The sequence below is a fragment of the Gymnoscopelus braueri genome, assembly GCF_963280865.1.
Source record: "Gymnoscopelus braueri genome assembly, chromosome: 12".
NCBI classification, from domain to species: domain Eukaryota; kingdom Metazoa; phylum Chordata; class Actinopteri; order Myctophiformes; family Myctophidae; genus Gymnoscopelus; species Gymnoscopelus braueri.
In genome coordinates, this window is record NC_137614.1 from 54,940,396 (window position 1) to 54,963,261 (window position 22,866).

Sequence of the window (22,866 nt, forward strand, 5' to 3'; positions counted from 1 at the left end):
ACCGTACACCCCTGAGATTGTTATGGGGGTTATACTAGATATATAGAATAAATATAGACAAAGCAGTTTACACGACTAGATTTCCCCGGAGGGGGCTGTCAGACCCACTGGCTTTCAACCACCGTGACAAACACACACTCAACTTGTACCAGTATACTCTTGCAGCTAATAAAATGCAGTGGCTTTCGCCACTACAACACAACTATAACTGTAGTTGCTTATCTATGCACAACTACAACACACTTGTCAATATTACACCTAAGTAATAACAACAATATGTCCACACAAGGACCACACTTGTCAATATTACACCTAAGTAATAACAACAATATGTCCACACAAGGACCACACTTGTCAATATTACACCTAAGTAATAACAACAATATGTCCACACCAGGACCACTTACATGTTTCTTATAGGCGTGTGATCACGTTCAGATTTCGGCAGTCGTTCGTCGAAGAGAAGATTTCGGACTGGTGAACACCGGCCTGGCGCGACTTTACACCCCAGGGCTTGCAGGACCCTCTCAGATCTCTGGCTATCGATAGACTTGCGATGCGTCCTCTTCTCCTCTTCCAAAAACGACGTAGAAATCCGACACGAAGGACCAGTGAAATGATATAGGCCATGTTGTGTAGGTCCTTTTCGTTCAGTTTCGTTCCCATCAAGTGGCCCTAAATAATCTCTGCTTCTTAAAAAAGATCTATTGGTAGTAAGTAAGAAAAAAAATTACCGACATCTGATCCGGCGCAGTATTTTTATAATCAGTGTTTAAAAGTCGGTACTATTTTCTTAGCAGCGTCGTAATACTTTCAAAGGGGTGGTGCGGTTTTTGGCACGTGATTCCCGTTACAACCAATGGGGTCGCCTCTTCCGCATCACAATTTCCTGCAACAACTGCCATCAGTGCCATGGCAACCTTAACGTCGAGCAGCGAGGACTCCGAGGAAAAGCAACCAAAACAAAGAAAATATCATTCAAAAACACGTAAAAAGGACTCTAAACGATGCTATATGCATTCTATGTCTGTCCAGAGGGAAGATGTCGTCCGGGATTTTACACAGATAAGGTGGGATACCTACAGAAACAGCATCAAGCGGTGGCTTCCTCTGCAGGGTGAGAGTAAAGAAGTTGCAGAAACTTATAAGCATTGTGTCGATGTGCCTTTTGACCAGCATCCCGAGGACGCTGGGTTTCACCTATCGTGCTACAATCGATTTATTGACAAAAAGCGTTTTGTAGCGGCTGAAAAATGCGCCACACAGACTTTGGAAGTTCCAGATGCAGACACGGGTCAGTCAGGCAGCATCAGCGCCGACGGAGCCACATCTGAAACCCCCCGAAAGAAACTGAGGTCCAGGACAGGTTTGCCCGTAGCTTCTGCTGGCCCTGTCCTTCCAGCGCTATGCATTATTTGTAAAAAAGTGGACAAGTACATCACTGTGGCAGGCAAACGCACGAAGGATCAACTCTCAAAAGCAGAAACGTTGACTGCAGGTAAGAGACACACACACACACACACGCAGAACTGTTGTTTAATGTTTATAACGTGGATAACAATGATTTCGCGGGACTCTCCGGACCCCTTGGTGGTCCTTGGACCCCCGCGATGTAATCACGGGGGTCCCGTTGCCCCCCCCCCCCACACACTTATGATTATATGGGTACATTATATATTTTGGGACTATATGTAGGCCTATCATTATTACATCTGAGGTCTTCTTTTATTTGATGGGCTGTGTTTGAGTCCAAGGCTGGGGGGAGTAATTCACACCTTTTGTTAAAGAAAAAATGTGTTGGTTCTTTTGTTCAGATCAAAGATGTTGACATTTATGTGTGAATTCCTGACTGGGCAGGAACTGTTGACTATGTAACATGTAGTGGTATTTTTTGGGAAGGATATGTGCAGATAGAGAGACAAAAGCAGTGGTGTAAAAAGTACTCACATTTGTTACTAAGTAAAAGTATCAATAATGCAGTATGAGTATTGCTATGAAAATGTACTTAACGTACCAAAAGTAGAAAGTACTCAATAAGCAGAATGTCCCATTTCACAGGTTTCAAAGGTATAAAATGTATACAAATATTTAGAAAATTGCAGATCGACAAGCTCACAACGTTGTGAGCTTGTAGATCGGCTATTTTCAAATGGCCAAAGTTTAAATAGTGCTAAAGTGTTTAATGTATGTTTTGTAATTTTAATCCAACTAGCATTTTTTTTTAAATACGTGTAGTGAAGCAAAAAGGACAATAATTGACTCTGAGATGTTGTGGAGTGAAGCAAAAGTACTGAAAATTGGAAATACTCCAGTAAAGTAAAAGTACCTTAAAAGTGTACTGAATTACAGTACTTAAGTAAATGTAATTAGTTACTTTACACCTCTGCAAAAAAGGCTGAGGTCTTGTGATGAAGCAAATTTATATTATGATATTACAGTGGTTCTCAACCAGTGGTCCGGGGACCACCAGTGGTCCTTGAAGGGATTCCAGGTGGTCCCCAGCTAAATGATGGAGAGTTGGTAACCAAATGCATCCTTATAGATCTTTAACCCGTGACAGTGTAAAATGTTATAGGTTTTTCAAGAGTAAATTTACTGTTAAAAATCTGCATTACTTAATGTACAAGAAGTATAGACAATTAGAGAATGTTGAAGGATTGTTATTTTGATCGTCTGCCTGTTATCTCTCCTATTGGTACCAACATCAATACAGCATATAATTGTGGACAAAATGTCATCCAACAATAACAAAATATTCTAATTATTGTGGGTCTGACAGTCTAAATCTCATCAAATGGTGGTCCGTGGCTCAAATGCTGAATAAATAATGGACCTTGATATGTAAGGGGATGAAAACCACTGTTATATTATACGGCTTAGCATTGATTAGTCTGTTGCTATAGCTTGTGAGAGCTAAGAGCAGGACCTACTAAAACAATAGCTGCTGATAAGGCTGGAATGCAAGGAGTTCAGGTCGGCAGGTCACAGCTGCCAGCAGTCAGTGGCCCTTTAGTTTTATGGCTCTGCAGGGGAGAGGTTTTAGCAGTACTAACATGTATTTACCTTCCCATGGAAAAAAATGTAATACATACATACATTAACACCACACATAGTCTTTTGTAATGATGGCAATACAAATCTGTAAAAGACACATTTACATTTATTTCCTCACTGTGTTATTTACAGCCCCCCCCCCCCCCCCCCCTCAACACACACACACACACACACACACACACACACACACACACACACACACACAGAGATCATTAACGTGTACTTTTTTGTTTAAAGGCCGGTTGATGAAGGCTGCTGAGCTGAAGGAAGACTTTAGCATCCTTCGGCATATTAAGGACAAAGACTGTGTGGCCCTTGAGGTGCGTTACCACAGGATCTGTTACAAAGACTACTGCAGGTTCTTGACGAGGATGGGGAGTTAACAGTGACATGGATGACTACAAATCCTGCCCCTGATAGCGTGTTGCAGGTAGTCCACTGTAGTTGCAAGACTAGCAAATGTGTAACTGAAAGATGTTCCTGTAAGTCTGCAAGACTACCTTGTACGGATTTGTGTCGGTGCCAGAACTGTGAAAATGTTTCAAAGGAAACAGAAGAAAGAGCTGTATCCGATGATGACTCTGATGACAGTGATAGGGATGATTAAGATACGCACAATGTGCTCCTTATTTTTTTTTATTATTTTCAACAACATGTTCAAGAATTGCTACACTGTCATTTTAACCCATTTAAATGTAATGCATACATGTTCCAAAAAATACTTTAAAATGGCTGTATTTTATTTTTTTCACAGCATAGCCTTAAATGTACTTGCACTGCCAAAAGAATGACTTCCACTGCCAAAAAAATAACTTTTTGTTGCGCCGAAGTGAAATTGTTTTATTGTGATGCATTTGTTTTGGTATTCTCATATTTTGTGTGTTTTTGGAGGGGGGGGGCGGAGTTGATGTACATATGACAGATGCTGTGACACACTGTGCTACTTTAATAAATGTTTTATACCATTATGTTGTAATAATTCTGACCTTTAGTGCATTTATTTTAGTCTTGTCCATTTATGGTATTCTTCGAATTTAGGGGGTCATGGTAGCATTTTGATTGATTTTCAGCCATTTTGGGCCAAGGTGTGCTGCTTATTTTTCTAGCTTTCATTACACAGTAGGTTGGGACATTTTTTATGTATAAACATAAGCTTTTAGCTAAATGTGTATGTTCCCTTGTGCTGGGTTCCAATCACTTCAGTAGAAGCGTTTTCTTTAACTTTGCTACATTTCGTGATCTAAATTAAAATATGAGTATACTAAGGCACCAATACTTGTTTCAGGTGTTAGGTACATATATTTATGACATTTGGGAAAGATTTTTTGTTGCCAAAAACAATATAACACATTTTACAAGCAAAAACAGCAGCACAAGATTTTCGTTTTTTGGTTATTCACTTTTATATACATTTCTGGCTTGTGAAAAAATACTGCAGGATTTTGTGCGGAGGTATTTTAACCCAAAGTCCACAAGGGTATTGTCTATGCAAAAATGCATTGAAAAAGTAGACCCAAGTCGTGGGAACGAAATTCATTTTCTAGGCACTTTTTGGTGGGTCACAACACGGCCTAATAGGTTCTTGATCGTTATCTTAAACCCCCTTGCTGTTTGATCACACACAGATAAAGAAAGACACGTGACACACGAGATCTCTTTTACTCGTACGAGGATTGTAAACGACCATGTATCTCACTGGACACGATCCCAACTTACAATGGCGCATCCTCCCCTCTGCCAAGCACTTTATTATCAAAAGACAGGAGAAAGGAGGAGACAGTGGAGTGGAATTCTACTAGCTGATAAGGACTGTCAGACATATTACACATTGGATTCATACATTGCAGGAATTCAATTAAATGAATACAAATCAAAGAAAGAACTTATATACACACATTATAATATATATCTCTGTACACAGATATTATAAACTGGTCCTAACACTATACGTTATAACACAGTGAATGTTATGTTATGGTGTCAGAGACACTATAACACAGTGAATGTTATATAGTGTCAGAGACACTATAACACAGTGAATGTTATATTATGGTGTCAGAGACACTATACGTTATAACACAGTGAATGTTATATAGTGTCAGAGACCAGAAGAGCTTCAGGAGGACCACGTCGTTAACTTACGTTAAAGAACCGATCAAAAGGAAGCCGTTAAACCAAGCCAAACTCCACCTGCCCCCTGGTTGTCGGACTCAGTGTGTACTGAGAGACGGAGCCTGAGAGCGGCTGAGCGCAAATGGAGAAATGGCAACCTCCCGGAGGACCTTCTTACCTTCCAATCTCTCCTTTCAACTTTTTCCTCCTCTCTATCAGCTGCTAAAGCTGCTTTCTTCTGCACAAAAATTCAAGGTTCTGCTTCCAACCCCCAAAACCTCTTTGAAACTTTCTCCTCGTCCCTCCTCCCTGACAATTTTGCCAACTTCTTTGACAAGACGGTGAACGATATCAGATCCTCCTTCCCTCCCCTCCTGGCTGGTGCCCTGCACTCTGCTGCAGTCCACTGCGCCTGAGCTTCTTCCCTTCTTGACCCACCTCATCAACACATCTCTGACGTCTGAGACGTCTTCAAGACTGCCAGAGTCACCCCTCTCCTGAAGAAACTAACACTTGACCCCTCTGAGATCAAGAACTACAGACCGGTTTCCCTTCTATCCTTCCTATCCAAAACTCTTGAACGTGCTTTCTTCAATCAACTGTCCTTGTACCTCCACCAGAACAACCTCCTGGACTCCCACCAGTCTGGGTTCAAAGTGGGACACTCGACCGAGACTGCCCTCCTGGCAGTGACGGAGTCGCTCCATGCCGCTAGAGCGAAATCTCTCTCCTTCGCCCTGATACTCCTGGACCTGTCTGCAGCGTTCGACACAGTGAACTATCAGATCCTCCTCTCCACCCTCGAGGGGATGGGTGTCTCAGGCTCTGCACTCTCCCTGTTTGCATCCTACCTGACGGGTCGCTCCTACCAGGTGATGCTGAGAGGGTCTGTGTCAGAACCACACAGGCTCACTACTGGGGTTCCCCAAGGCTCGGTTCTGGGTCCTCTTCTTTTCTCTCTACACAACATCTCTTGGTGCTGTTATCCACTGTTATCCTGTCATTCCCCCCCTCTTGACACACAAGTGGAGGCACGCATTGCTGCTTGTCTGGCTGACATCTCTGAGTGGATGTCGACGCACCACCTGAAGCTCAACCTGGACAAGACCGAGCTGATGTTCCTCCCGGGGAAGGGCTGTCCGCACCGAGACATGGCCATCACCATTGATAATGCTGTCGTGACGTCAACTCGGACTGCGAGGAATCTGGGTGTAACCCTGGACGACCAACTGTCGTTCTCGGCAAACATCGCATCAGTGACACGGTCCTGCAGATTCCTCCTCTACAACATCAGGAGGATTCGCCCCTTCCTCACTGAGAAGGCAGCCCAGGTGCTCATCCAGGCTCTTGTCATCTCCCGCCTGGACTACTGCAACTCCCTCCTTGCTGGTGCCCCGGCGTCTGCCATCAGACCTCTGGAGCTTTTTCAGAAAGCTGCGGCTCGTCTGGTGTTCAATCGCCCCAACCATCCTTCTCCGTTCTTTACACCGGCTCCCCGTTGCGGCTCGCATCCAGTTTAAAACCCTGGTGCTAGCCTATAGGGCAGTGAAAGGAACAGCTCCTTCTTACCTCCAGGCTATGGTCGATGCCTACACCCCTGCCAGACCACTTCGGTCTGCCGCCTCGGGGCGACTGATTGCCTCGTCGCTCAAGGGTCCTTCTGGCCGATCTACACGGTCACAGCTTTTTTATGTTTTGGCCCCACAGTGGTGGAATGAACTCCCCACTGCTGTCATGACAGCAGAGTCACAGCCCATCTTTCGCTGCAGGCTGAAAACCACCTCTTCAGGAAACACACCCTTCCTCTTTGCCTTGCCTACTTGTTGTCAATTAGTTTTACGAGCTCTTGTCTTATTGGATCTTGTTTATTCGATACACTTATTTGTTTTATCTCTTGCTCAATTGATTTTCCTATTTTGTCTCATCTGTTTAAGAAAGTAGGTAGCTGATATATTGCACTTTTACCTTAGCGCTAGGTATACTCTTAGTTGCTTGTTTTAGAAGAGAATGCACTTAATACTTCTGGTGATTAGTAGTTTCGTTCCCTACCTATGTTGAATGCACTTATTGTAAGTCGCTTTGGATAAAAGCGTCTGCTAAATGTCTGTAATGTAATGTCAAAGTTAAAGAACCGATAAAAAGGAAAAAAATTACTTACGTTAAAGAACTGATCACAACACATTAAACTACGTTAAAGAACAGATGAAGAGGAACAAGTTAAGTTTGTGTGGGCTTTTAGATTTTCTGCCAAGAGATTTCATGTAGAGGAATAACGAAGGGTCCAAGTATTGAGCCCTGGGGGACCCTGGTCTGATTTATTAAGAAAGTTGTTTCACATCCAATCATATCAAACATTGTGCAGTTTTTTTCCATTGAAAACAAGCAATTTATTTACTTTAGGATGGAAGCGTTATGAGTCAAATCAAGTATTTATACACGGTAAAGATAATTAAAATAATAATGATAATAATTACAATAATAATATCATATACACATTATTATCATTATTATTAAACACAGTAAAGAACAATAATAATATCATATCATTATTATGAAACACAGTAAAGAACAATAATAATATCATATCATTATTATTAAACACAGTAAAGAACAATAATAATATCATATCATTATTATCATTATTATTAAACACAGTAAAGAACAATAATAATATCATATCATTATCATTATTATTAAACACAGTAAAGAACAATAATAATATCATATCATTATTATTAAACACAGTAAAGAACAATAATAATATCATATCATTATCATTATTATTAAACACAGTAAAGAACAATAATAATATCATATCATTATTATTAAACACAGTAAAGAACAATAATAATATCATATTATTATCATTATTATTAAACACAGTAAAGAACAATAATAATATCATATCATTATTATTAAACACAGTAAAGATATTAAACATTAGTTGCTTCCAAGTGTCTGAGTGACAGGGATTGCCAGTTGGGGGCGACATTACACGCAAATGTATCTCTGACTGATTCTATGGTTGCTTCAGTTCCAGCTCCTGATTCAACCTCTGCTCCTTTATCAATACTTTATGAATATAATATAACACACAGAATGATCAATATGTATCCTTTATCAATACTTTATGAATATAATATAACACACAGAATGATCAATATGTATCCTTTATCAATACTTTATGAATATAATAGAACACAGAATGATCAATATGTATCCTTTATCAATACTTTATGAATATAATAGAACACAGAATGATCAATATGTATCCTTTATCAATACTTTATGAATATAATAGAACTCAGAATGATCAATATGTATCCTTTATCAATACTTTATGAATATAACACACAGAATGATCAATATGTATCCTTTATCAATACTTTATGAATATAATATAACACAGAATGATCAATATGTATCCTTTATCAATACTTTATGAATATAACACACAGAATGATCAATATGTATCCTTTATCAATACTTTATGAATATAATAGAACACAGAATGATCAATATGTATCCTTTATCAATACTTTATGAATATAATATAACACAGAATGATCAATATGTATCCTTTATCAATACTTTATGAATATAATATAACACACAGAATGATCAATATGTATCCTTTATCAATACTTTATGAATATAATATAACACACAGAATGATCAATATGTATCCTTTATCAATACTTTATGAATATAACACACAGAATGATCAATATGTATCCTTTATCAATACTTTATGAATATAACACACAGAATGATCAATATGTATCCTTTATCAATACTTTATGAATATAATATAACACACAGAATGATCAATATGTATCCTTTATCAATACTTTATGAATATAATATAACACACAGAATGATCAATATGTATCCTTTATCAATACTTTATGAATATAATATAACACACAGAATGATCAATATGTATCCTTTATCAATACTTTATGAATATAATAGAACACAGAATGATCAATATGTATCCTTTATCAATACTTTATGAATATAATATAACACAGAATGATCAATATGTATCCTTTATCAATACTTTATGAATGTAATATAACACACAGAATGATCAATATGTATCCTTTATCAATACTTTATGAATATAATATAACACAGAATGATCAATATGTATCCTTTATCAATACTTTATGAATATAATATAACACAGAATGATCAATATGTATCCTTTATCAATACTTTATGAATATAATAGAACACAGAATGATCAATATGTATCCTTTATCAATACTTTATGAATATAATATAACACAGAATGATCAATATGTATCCTTTATCAATACTTTATGAATATAATATAACACACAGAATGATCAATATGTATCCTTTATCAATACTTTATCCTTTATCAATAATGTATGAATATAATAGAACACAGAATGATCAATAATGTATCAATATAACACACAGAATGATCTATGTATCCTTTATCAGTAGAAAGCACAGAATGATAATAAAACTTGCTCTTCCCACAGTGACAACAAAGTAAAACTCCCAAATGACACTTTTATGGTGTAAGTTTATGGTCATTTGTCAGCATTTTTTAGGATTCATATACGAGTCAGATATTCCCAGAAAATATCAACCACTTTCAACCCTATTTCAGGCATGTCATTAACAGTATAAGTGAAACTCTGAAATGATAATAAACAAACACATCTTCAAAAATAGCTAAAATAGCAGATCTACAAGCTGATACAAATCGCCAAATACATTTTAGTCGAATAATATAAAATAAAATATTTCTGACAAAAATAAAATCAACAACATAAAAATTTGCTGTCAAGATGAACACTAACTGCAGGGCTGGCAATGTTTTTTGTAAATTATTGCCCTACTTTAAATTAAATGAAATACGTCACACATCACGGCACGGTGTGAGCTTGTAGATTGCCTATTTTGTATATTTTTGAAAAGTGTGTCTGTGATTTGTGAATAATTAAACAAAGAAAAGTATTAACAAGAGTTGGTGACTAAATAATAACTACATTGGATCCATTGGAACACAGTTTATTAATAATAAAAAATAACTACATTGGATCCATTGGAACACAGTTTATTAATAATAAAAAATAACTACATTGGATCCATTGGAACAGAGTTTATTAATAATAAAAAATAACTACATTGGATCCATTGGAACAGTTTATTAATAATAAAAAATAACTACATTGGATCCATTGGAACACAGTTTATTAATAATAGATAATAACTACATTATTATTTTTATTTTTTACATTTCCTGAAAAGTAACAGTTTTGGACATACAAGGTTTCTTTCTACCTTATGACAGATTATATTTTCATCAAAATATTTCAGGCATGGTTTAGAATGTAGTTCTAAACCAATAATATATTATTTTATTATTATTCTCTTATGAAAGAACTGCTCATATAAGAGGAGAAACACAGAATAAACTGAATAAATAAAGTCAAATGGAAACAGGAAGAAGCGATGTAGTTCAGATGCTCATTGTTATTATTATTATTATGGTCTCCTTTTTATCAACATGATAAAACTGTCACTATGTCTCCATTAGTAGGGTACTGTATGTACACACACACACACACACACACACACGCACGCACACACACGCACCCACACCCACACGCACACAACAGTATGCGTGACTATATACAAGGAGCACGATAACAAAATGTAAAGCCTTCTCTTTATCAAATATATAAGTGTATCATATCCATAAGACTCTGTTCAAATGCTTGTGTGTCGTCGTGTCGTGTCGTGTCGCGTCACGTGTCGTGTCTCGTCGCGCCACATCGGCGCAGTGTCGTGTCGCGTCGCGTCGCGTCGCGACGCGTCGCGTCGTGTCGTGTCGCGTCGCGTCGTTGTGTTTTGTTGTGAAAGTGAACTCATGGATACTCGTGGTAGTTCAGGCTGATAAAACTCATGGATACTCGTGGTAGTTCAGGCTGATAAAACTCATGGATACTCGTGGTAGTTCAGGCTGATAAAACTCATGGATACTCGTGGTAGTTCAGGCTGATAAAACTCATGGATACTCGTGGTAGTTCAGGCTGATAAAACTCATGGATACTCGTGGTAGTTCAGGCTGATAAAACTCATGGATACTCGTGGTAGTTCAGGCTGATAAAACTCATGGATACTCGTGGTAGTTCAGGCTGCATCCAGTTCCCTCTTGCGCGCACGGCACGGTTCAGCAGGGATCAGACCCGACAGTCCACAGAGTTACAATTTAAACCACAGCTTCTCAAACCGGGTCAGGACCCCAAGTGGGGTCGCGGGAAGGTGACGGTGGGGTCTCAAATTGACAAAGAAGGGAAAAAAAACACCCTTCCCATGGAGTTTTCTTAATAAGGTCCTGACAACAGATAAAGGCTATAATATACTGTATGTATACTGTTTCCAATTGCAAAGACTAACAAAGAATTATTTACTTTTAAATATGTTTAACAGGCGCTATGAACAGCAGCCATATTGTAAAGAAATTGGGCCAAACATTCCGCTAAAATAGCCGATGTTCAAGCTCACAACTCAACACATTGTGAGCTTGTAAGACATTTGGTATAGAGGGGGACAAAAAGAGAGGACCAAGTGCAGACCCCTGGGGGACCGCGGTCACGGTTTGAGTGGTTTTAAGAGAGTTGATGGTTCAAACGCTACGCCTAGGCTGCAGTTTTCATGCCAGGCTGTAGATGGCGCTCATAGGAGAGTGCAGCTCCAGACTGTCTCCGAAGTCCGGCTCCTCTCTGACGTCCCGCCTACTTCCTGTGTACTGGCCAATGAAAGAGCCATCCTCGTTGAACTGGATGTCTCCGCCCTCCCCGTACTCCACTAGGCTGTCGTCACTGTCGCTCCGTTTCATCATCATGGCCTCTAGCGCTGGTCTCTGGATGGACCGTTCCTCCTCTCTATGAAATATACATATATATATATATATGTTTATATATGTTTATATATGTTTATATATGTTTATATATGTTTATATATGTTTATTAATGTCATCATCATGGCCTCTAGCGCTGGTCTCTGGATGGACCGTTCCTCCTCTCTATGAAATATACATATATATACGTTTATATATGTTTATATATGTTTATATATGTGTATGTTTATATATGTTTATATATGTGTATGTTTATATATGTTTATATATGTTTATATATGTTTATATATGTTTATTAATGTCATCATCATGGCCTCTAGCGTTGGTCTCTGGATGGACCGTTCCTCCTCTCTATGAAATATACATATATATATTTATATATGTTTATATATGTTTATATATGTTTATTAATGTCATCATTATGGCCTCTAGAGCTGGTCTCTGGATGGACCGTTCCTCCTCTCTATGAAATATATATATATATATATGTTTATATATGTTTATATATGTTTATATATGTGTATGTTTATATATGTTTATATATGTTTATATATGTTTATATATGTTTATATATGTCATCATCATGGCCTCTAGAGCTGGTCTCTGGATGGACCGTTCCTCCTCTCTATGAAATATATATATATATATATATGTTTATATATGTTTATATATGTTTATATATGTTTATATATGTTTATTAATGTCATCATCATGGCCTCTAGCGCTGGTCTCTGGATGGACCGTTCCTCCTCTCTATGAAATATATATATATATATATATGTTTATATATGTTTATATATGTTTATATATGTGTATGTTTATATATGTTTATATATGTTTATATATGTTTATATATGTTTATATATGTCATCATCATGGCCTCTAGAGCTGGTCTCTGGATGGACCGTTCCTCCTCTCTATGAAATATATATATATATATATATGTTTATATATGTTTATATATGTTTATATATGTTTATATATGTTTATTAATGTCATCATCATGGCCTCTAGCGCTGGTCTCTGGATGGACCGTTCCTCCTCTCTATGAAATATATATATATATATATATGTTTATATATGTTTATATATGTTTATATATGTTTATATATGTTTATTAATGTCATCATCATGGCCTCTAGAGCTGGTCTCTGGATGGACCGTTCCTCCTCTCTATGAAATATATATATATATATATACATGTTTATATATGTTTATATATGTTTATATATGTTTATTAATGTCATCATCATGGCCTCTAGCGCTGGTCTCTGGATGGACCGTTCCTCCTCTCTATGAAATATATATATATATATATACAGTATATACGTTTATATGTTTAATTATGTTTATATATGTGTATGTTTATATATGTTTATTAATATTACTGTCGCTCCGTTTCATCATCATGGCCTCTAACGCTGGTCTCCCTATGAAATATATATATATATATATATATATATATATATATATATATATATATATATATGTATATATGTATAACTATATATATATATATGTTTATATATGTGTATGTTTATATATGTTTATATATGTTTATATATGTCATCATCATGGCCTCTAGAGCTGGTCTCTGGATGGACCGTTCCTCCTCTCTATGAAATATATATATATGTATACAGTATATACGTTTATATGTTTAATTATGTTTATATATGTGTATGTTTATATATGTTTATTAATATTACTGTCGCTCCGTTTCATCATCATGGCCTCTAACGCTGGTCTCCCTATGAAATATATCTATATATATCTATATATATATATATATATATCTATATATATATATATATATATATATATATATATATATATATACATATGTATATATGTATAACTATATATATATATATATATATATATATATATATATACATATGTATATATGTATATATGTGTATATATATATATATATATATATATATATATATATATATATATAGTTATATATATATATAACTATATATAGTTATATATAGTTATATATATATATATATATATATATATATATATAGTTTATATGATGTTTTGCATAGTAGTGTAAATCTGTCTGTCATTAAATGTTTTGATGAATTGAGTACAAAGGACCCCAATGGAAACAAGCCATAGGCTTTCTTGGGTTTAAAATCCTCTCAGCAGACCTTGTATTGGACTGTACTTTACTGTGCTTTTACTGCTAATAAAGTATTCAATCAATGTATTCAAATACAATAATACAATAGAATAGTTTACGTGTTTATAATATTTTATACGTACCGTCGTGAGTAAGGCATTGTGGACACACGTGCTATCCTGTTTGTTCACATGAGAAGATAAATATAAATTAATCGCACAATCAAGCTTCATTTATTACCCAAATGCAAATACACTTCATACAGTGTGTAAATAAATGAACAAATCCTAATATATTTAAACCATATAGCATATATACAATAGAGTCAATGTTTAGTCTTTAATATAATATAATATATATATTAAATAAGAAAAAGAGGTTGCGCATCAACAATGGGTTTTCTCAGTGGAGTGCTAGACCCAAATTCAGTATACATATAAAAAAAAGGAATAAAAAAATCCAAAATTGTAGCACATCCAAATATTTCAATTAAATGGAGGACAAATTACTCACATTTCCACTTTTTTTATTGGCACACCAATAAAATGAACGCTTACGCGTTTCGGCTATGAGCCTTCCTCAGAGCATAATATATAATATATATATTATAATAATAATAATATATATAAACCATACAGCATACATACAATAGAGTCAATGTTTAGTCTTTTCATACCTTTCCAGAGACCTAGAGCGACGATATCCAATGAAGGAATGAAGTTCATTTAGGAAGAGAAGAGAAGAATAAATGGATAAAGAGAAAAAGAAGGGTAGAATAGATAGAGAAAAGTAAGAAAATGTTGGGGTTAAATCATGGAGTTATCAAACTATATGGATATTTTTATCATTATCAGTATAGACTAGTTTACTGTGTGTTTCTCTGTCTCAATACATTCATAATGTACAGTTAGAGAGAAACAATATGCTTTGTCATTGTTGTTTTCATACTGTATCGATGACAGTAGTGTGTGGAAATTATTTATATAAGTAGCTACATGTATTTGTGGTATAGTGTTTATATACTGTGAATACTGTAAAACTCACCGATAGTCAAAGGTTCCTTCCTGATCCTTGTCATCCACTGGTTCCAGTGAAATGTCTTTTTTATCTCGAACTGAAAGAGACACCAGAAGCTTGTTTGTCATCCACATTGTCCTTTAAGATATGAACATCTGTGTGTCTGAAAAACATCTAAACATCTGTGTGTCTGAAAAACATCTGAACATCTGTTTGTCTGAAAGACATCTGAACATCTGTGTGTCTTAAAGACATCTGAACACCTGTGTGTCTTAAAGACATCTGAACATCTGTGTGTCTTAAAGACATCTGAGTGTCTTTAAGACATCTGAACATCTGTGTGTCTTAAAGACATCTGAACATCTGTGTGTCTTTAAGACATTGAACATCTGTGTGTCTTAAAGACATCTGAACATCTGTGTGTCTTAAAGACATCTGAACATCTGTGTGTCTTAAAGACATCTGAACATCTGTCTGTCTTAAAGACATCTGAACATCTGTCTGTCTTAAAGACATCTGAACACCTGTGTGTCCTAAAGACATCTGAACATCTGTGTGTCTTAAAGACATCTGAACATCTGTGTGTCTTAAAGACATCTGAACATCTGTGTGTCTTAAAGACATCTGAACATCTGTGTCTTAAAGACATCTAAACATCTGTGTGTCTTAAAGACATCTAAACATCTGTGTGTCTTAAAGACATCTAAACATCTGTGTGTCTTAAAGACATCTAAACATCTGTGTGTCTTAAAGACATCTAAACATCTGTGTGTCTTAAGGCAGCTCTCCACCGCACCGATTTTGGGCCGACTCTGCGTCTGAAAGCATTGGAGCATCTGATAATGATAATAATAATAATAATAATAAATAAACCATAAAGCATTCGAACATCTGCCACCGACACATTGTTGTGGCATATGGTGGTGTTGTCATATGTTCATATGGTGGTGTTGTCGGGTCAGACCTCTTTATCATATGGTGGTGTTGTCGGGTCAGAGGTCATATGGTGGTGTTGTCGGTCAGACCTCTTTATCATATGGTGGTGTTGTCGGGTCAGAGGTCATATGGTGGTGTTGTCGGTCAGACCTCTTTCGGCCCGACTCAAAGAAACCGAACATGTTCAGTCTTTGGGTCGACTCACCGTCGGGTAGTGAAGAGGGGGGAGGGAGGGGGGAGGGAGGGGGGTGAAGGCTCTGTAGAGCACCCTGATTGGCTGTTTATCTTGTTTGACAGACCTCTCCTCTCTGTGTCTACTGGTGCAGAAGCAAAGCCTAAATAATCCAGAGACATTTGAACTAGATTCCATATTCTCATCTCAACTCTCAATTCCTAAACCAATCCATCAACTCCAAATCAAAGCAGTAGCTACGCTACGATAGCGCAAAAATGCTCTGTGTTTATGTTTTTGTCGGAGCTGATAGTGTTGCCAGATTCTGTGAGAGAAACAAGCAACGAGGTCTATGAAAACAAGCCCAAAAGAAGCGACCAGTTTCACCACTTGAGCCCCATTAAATCAGCTATTTTCAAAAAGAATCTTGAAAGCCAGCCCAAATAAGCAACTACACTTCAGAAACAAGCCAAAACAAAAGCAACCAACAACTGAATATTTACAAGCGACTTTACAGGAAAACAAGCCCAAAGCCACTTATAATAATCAGACCTGGCAACACTGGCACGATCTTGCAGGCCAGTTCTGCTCAAATGCATTAGCACAACAATGTGTGCATCGGCCGACTGCTTTTGCTGAACTAAATGCCAACTTTTGCCAACAGACTACCAGTCTGAAGTAGTCTGAACTCTGTTTGGTTGAGAGTCACCTTTAAAGAGAGGAGGTCTCACAGCTCGTAGCCACGATGCAATAACTTGTTTTATTTAGAAAGACCGCAACGTTTGACACAATAAGTCTTCTTCAGGGTATTCATACCATGAGCTGTGCGACCTCCTCTCTTTTATACACTTATATATCTCCTGTGGTCAGCACCTCCTCACTGCTGGTGTGCTCTCCTGTTCCATTGTTTTCTTTGAAGAAATCTGAACATCTGTGTGTCTTAAAACAGATCTGACAATCTATGCGTCTTGAAAGAGTCAAATGTAATTATGCACCTTGTTTGTCAACAATCTAAGGCTCTAGGAGTATATATACATATATATATATATATACATACAATGACAGACATCAGCCTCCTCCGAACACACCAACAATACAATAAAACAGTCATACCTGGATATTTTCCTCCTCGACTCCTCTTGATGAAACACACAATGAGCAGGATGAGAACCATCACGGCTATAGCACACATGATACCGATGAACCATCCTTGAGTACTGATGTCCACCTGGTCCCTGGCGTACGCTGAAAATTTATAAATATATATGTTACAGGGAAATTGGAGAACCAGGGAAATTGGAGAAGGAGCGCTCGTTTTCACCGCCCCCCAGGCAATTCTGTAGAACCAACGCTAGAGGGCAATGCAAGCCACGAGGCTTCCCAACCACAGTGCACTAACATATATGGCCCCGACCACACACACACACACACACACACACACACACACACGCACACGCGCTCATGCTTTCAATTTGGTTTATTGAAAGCATGACTGTTAAGATAATTTTATTGTGTTCTGGCTTTTAACATTTGTTTTAGTTTATCCCTGACACACACACACACACACACACACACACACACACACACACACACACACACACACACACACACACACACACACACACACACACACACACAGTAATCCATGAAAAGATCTATTCTCTCTCTATCGGTTTACAACTCGGACAGCGCTGATTCGACTAGAAGCCGATCGGCCGGTCGGCGCGGGCACTCGAGCATGTAGGCGCTCGGGCGTGCCTTCTCGGCCTCAAGCTCTGCTGAGTCGGCACACCTCCGTCATGGACAATAACTATTATCACGTGTGCGTGTGAACGCGTGTTCAGCGTTCCCCTAGCGTAGTTTCCTGGTTGCTATGTGGGGGGAACAACAAAAGCCAGGTCCGCCTCGCATCAAAGCCCCGTAATAATACCCTCAGTAATATATTGCAGAGACTCCTCAGTATAATAATAATAATAATAATAATTAATAATACCCTCAGTAGTATAGTGCAGAGACTCCTCAGTATAATAATAATAATAATAATAATAATAATAATAATAATACCCTCAGTAGTATAGTGCAGAGACTCCTCATTTTGTTCAAAACGGACCAATCCTGCAAACTTTGGAAGTCAAACTTAGTCAATCAGGATGGAATATGAAATATCGGACAGATGCGTCTTGATCACATGACTATAGAGATACTGTGTACCGATTTGTGTGATGTTTGGATAAAATCTGAAGGATTAATATCCAAAAATGTATTTGACATAAGTCGGCCTCCTGGTGGCGCTGTAAAAAGCAGATGTGAAAAATGCAGTGCAGATGTTTTTCCTTGGCCTCTAGGGAGTGTGCGTGCAAAGTTTCACGCAGATCGGTGCAGTTATAGTTAAAAATGCAAATCGGCCTGTTATAGCGCCACCATGAGGCTGATGTGAAAAGTTTTAAGTGCCATTTCTTCCTCGGACTAGTGGGAATGTGCGTGTGCAATTTTATGCAAATGGCAAGCTGCGTTCATGATTTGAGGCAGTTTGTTCAAAACGGACCAATCCTGCAAACTTTGGATGGTAACCTTAGCCAATGAGGATGGAATATGGGAAATCGGACAGATCAGGGTTGATCACATGACTATAGAGATACTGTGTACCGATTTGCATGAGGTTTGGTTAAAAACTGTAGGAGTAATGGGAAAAAATGGGTTTTGCACAAATCGGCCTCCTGGTGGCGCTATAACAGGCCCATGTGAAAAATTTGGTTCTGAATTGGCATCCAGGGAGTGTGTGTGCACAGTTTCGCAGCGACCGGGCCAACGGTGCCGGAGATTTGGTGCTAACACATAGACAGGACACACGGACGGACGGACGGACGGACACACGGACGGACGGACAGGGGCGAAAACATACTCTCTCGCCATGCCTTTCGGCCTGGCGGAGACAATAATAATAATACCCTCAGTAGTATAGTGCAGAGACTCCTCAGTATAATAATAATAATAATAATGATAATAATAATAATACCCTCAGTAGTATAGTGCAGAGACTCCTCAGTATAATAATAATAATAATAATAATAATACCCTCAGTAGTATAGTGCAGAGACTCCTCAGTATAATAATAATAATAATAATAATAATAATACCCTCAGTAGTATAGTGCAGAGACTCCTCAGTATAATAATAATAATAATAATAATAATAATAATACCCTCAGTAGTATAGTGCAGAGACTCCTCAGTATAATAATAATAATAATAATAATACCCTCAGTAGTATAGTGCAGAGACTCCTCAGTATGCCAGTCTCCGGTTCCCTCTTGGGTGCGAGCTGAGAGGGAGAACCTGTAACGTGTGTAACGGTCGTAACGACGCACAGAGAAGCTGGTGACGTTAGGAGGAAACTCTTCAACCTTCATCTCCTCTCCTCTGGAGGTGTTTACTGTGGAGAGAAGAACATAACATCATTTACTGTGGAGAGAAGAAGAACATAACATCATTTACTGTGGAGAGAAGAAGAACATAACATCATTTACTGTGGAGAGAAGAAGAACATAAAATCATTTACTGTGGAGAAGAAGAACGCTGTTAACTGTATATGGTAACGTTGTTAACTAACTATGGTAACGTTGTTAACTGTATCTATGTTAACGCTGTTAACTGTATCTATGTTAACGCTGTTAACTGTATATGGTAACGTTGTTAACTAACTATGGTAACGTTGTTAACTGTAACTATGGTAACGTTGTTAACTGTAACTATGGTAACGTTGTTAACTGTAACTATGGTAACGTTGTTAACTGTAACTATGGTAACGCTGTTAACTGTAACTATGGTAACGTTGTTAACTGTATCTATGGTATCGTTGTTAACTGTAACTATGGTAACGTTGTTAACTGTATCTATGGTAATGCTGTTAACTTTAACAATGGTAACGCTGTTAACTGTAACTACGGTAACGTTGTTAACTGCATCTATGGTAACGCTGTTAACTGTATCTATGGTAACGTTGTTAACTGTAACTATGGTAACGTTGTTAACTGTAACTATGGTAACGTTGTTAACTGTAACTATGGTAACGTTGTTAACTGTAACTATGGGCAGTAGTGGATCAGGAGCCAAAACGGCCGTCTGGGAATCTGAATTTTCCAGGTTTGATATGATGACTCCATGTTAGGGTATAAATGTTACCTGTCTGGTATGTTAAAGTGTATTTCAGGGTGTATTTTTGAGTATACATGTTGCCTGTCTGGTACTTTAAGGTGTATTTTAGAGTGTATTCTTAGGTATAAATGTTACCTGTCTGGTACTTTAAGGTGTATTTTAGAATGTATTCTAAGGTTTAGATGTTACCTGTTTGTTACTTTAAGGTGTATTTTAGAGTGTATTCTAAGGTATACATGTTACCTGTTTGGTACTTTAAGGTGTATCCTATAATCACTCCATTGGGTTCAGCAGGAAGGCTCCAGTCCACATAGATGGTGTCCAGATGTCTGAGCTGGATCCTGAAGTTCTTAGGAACAGATGGCACTGCACACACACACACACACACACACACACACACACACACACACACACACACACACACACACACACACACACACACACACACACACACACACAATGCCTTGATGCGTGCAAAGTTTGACCGCAATCGGACGGTGCGTTCATGATTTGCGGAATTTTGTTCTAAACAAGCCAATTATGCAAACTTTAGATGTCAATCTTAGCCAATCAGTATGGAATATGAAAAATCAAACACATCCGTCGTGATCACATGACTATAGAGATCATGTGTACCGATTTGCGAGAAATTTGGCTAAAATTGGAAGGAGTTGTATAAAATAATGTGTTTTACTTAAAGGGATATTTCACTTTCAAAAAAACTTTGGGTAATTTTATTGTCTACTCAGGCTTTTGAGAGCCCCCCAGACCGTTTTTAAGTTGCTTTATTCAGTATTTAGATATTTTATATATTTTTTATCAGACACGCCCCCTTCCTTTACAAACCCATTATAACTTCAAACTCCATTTTTAACATGTTAAATTAATCAAAAACACCCGTCCTTGGTTCTGGTGACTCACCCTGCCCTCCTAATACGCGAGGGGGCGTGTTTTTTCAATTACTTTTTTCATTTATTTTTTATATATTTTTTGGAAAATGAAAAAACGTCAATACAATAAAAAAATTTAACAAAATAAATGAAAAAAGTTATCAAAAAAACACGGCCCCCTCGCGTATTAGGAGGGCAGGGTGAGTCACCAGAAGCAAGGACGGGTGTTTTTGATGAATCTAAAATGTTAAAAATGGAGTTTGAAGTTATAATGGGTTTGTATAGGAAGGGGGCGTGTCTGACAAAATGAATATCAAATATCTAAATACTGAATAAAGCAACTTAAAAACAGTCTGGGGGGCTCTCAAAAGCCTGAGTAGACAATAAAATGACCCAAAGTTTTTTTGAAAGTGAAATATCCCTTTAAGACGGCCTCCTGGTGGCGCTATAAAAGGCAGATGTAAAAAATGCAGGGCAAAGGTTTTTCCTTGACCTCTAGGGAGTGTGCATACAAAGTTTTACACAGATCGGTGCAGTTATAGGTAAAAACACGAATCGGCCTGTTATTGCGCCACCATGAGGCTGATTTGAAAAAAATCTAATGGTAGTTCTTCCTCGGCCTAATGGGAATATGCGTACAAAATTTCACGGAAATTGCATGCTGTGTTCATGATTTAAGGCATTTTGTTCAAAACGGAGCACTCCTGCAAACTTTGGAAGACATTTTTAGCCAATCAGGATGGAATATGAGAAATCTGAAAGACCTGTTTCGTTTAATGACTATAGAGATGCTGTGTACCGATTTGCGTGATTTTTGGACAACATCTGTAGGAGTACTGTCAAAAAATATGTTTTGCACAAATCGGCCTCCTGGTGGCGCTATAAAAGGCCCATGAGAAGAATTTGGGGCAGAGGTTCTGAATTGGCATCCAGGGAGTGTGTGTGCACAGTTTCGCTGCGATCAAGACAACAGTGCCGGAGATTAGCTGGTCATAGACGGACACACGGGCACACTGACGGACGGACGGACAGGGGGAAAAACATACTCTCTCGCCATGCCTTTCAGCCTGGCGGAGACAATAATAATATTACTAATAATAATAATAATACTAAACGTACCTCCTTCAAGTGTAGAGAACTGTATGGTGTTACTGGCTGGTCCCTCATAACGGTTGTTGGCCACAACGATGTACATCTTATAGTTACTGTACGAGAACAGATCCTCTACGACCCCCGAGGTGTCGGGACCCTCCGATGGAAACGACTTAGATTTCAACCCCCTGCTGACACCCAGCCATCTGAGCTGACTGCTGTCTCTCCAGTAATATATCTGTAATAACACAATGATTATAATATAAATAATATGATTATGATCATTATTATTATTATCCTTCAGCAATTACAGCCCGTCCTGTAAGACCACTTACCAATTATGAAGCATTTATCACACTGGGAACTGGAGTTATGGCTGTTTAAACCCCAGCCAATAG

The 22,866-nt window shown here is 37.6% G+C and overlaps 1 protein-coding gene across 1 annotated transcript in view; it reads right to left on the reverse strand.

Annotated features, from left to right (window-relative positions):
• Positions 1 to 11,221: 11,221 nt before the first annotated feature.
• Positions 11,222 to 22,866, reverse strand: part of nfascb (neurofascin homolog (chicken) b) — a 47,811-nt gene continuing 36,166 nt past the window's right edge. Inside the window, exons 19-26 of the mRNA XM_080444712.1 lie at positions 22,496 to 22,706; positions 20,730 to 20,852; positions 19,591 to 19,764; positions 17,446 to 17,577; positions 15,252 to 15,321; positions 14,884 to 14,895; positions 14,351 to 14,386; positions 11,222 to 12,098 (exon numbers count right to left, since the gene is read on the reverse strand). Coding sequence (XP_080300838.1) covers positions 11,867 to 12,098; positions 14,351 to 14,386; positions 14,884 to 14,895; positions 15,252 to 15,321; positions 17,446 to 17,577; positions 19,591 to 19,764; positions 20,730 to 20,852; positions 22,496 to 22,706 — 990 coding nt within the window. The 3' untranslated portion in view covers positions 11,222 to 11,866. The remainder of the gene's footprint in view (positions 12,099 to 14,350; positions 14,387 to 14,883; positions 14,896 to 15,251; positions 15,322 to 17,445; positions 17,578 to 19,590; positions 19,765 to 20,729; positions 20,853 to 22,495; positions 22,707 to 22,866) is intronic.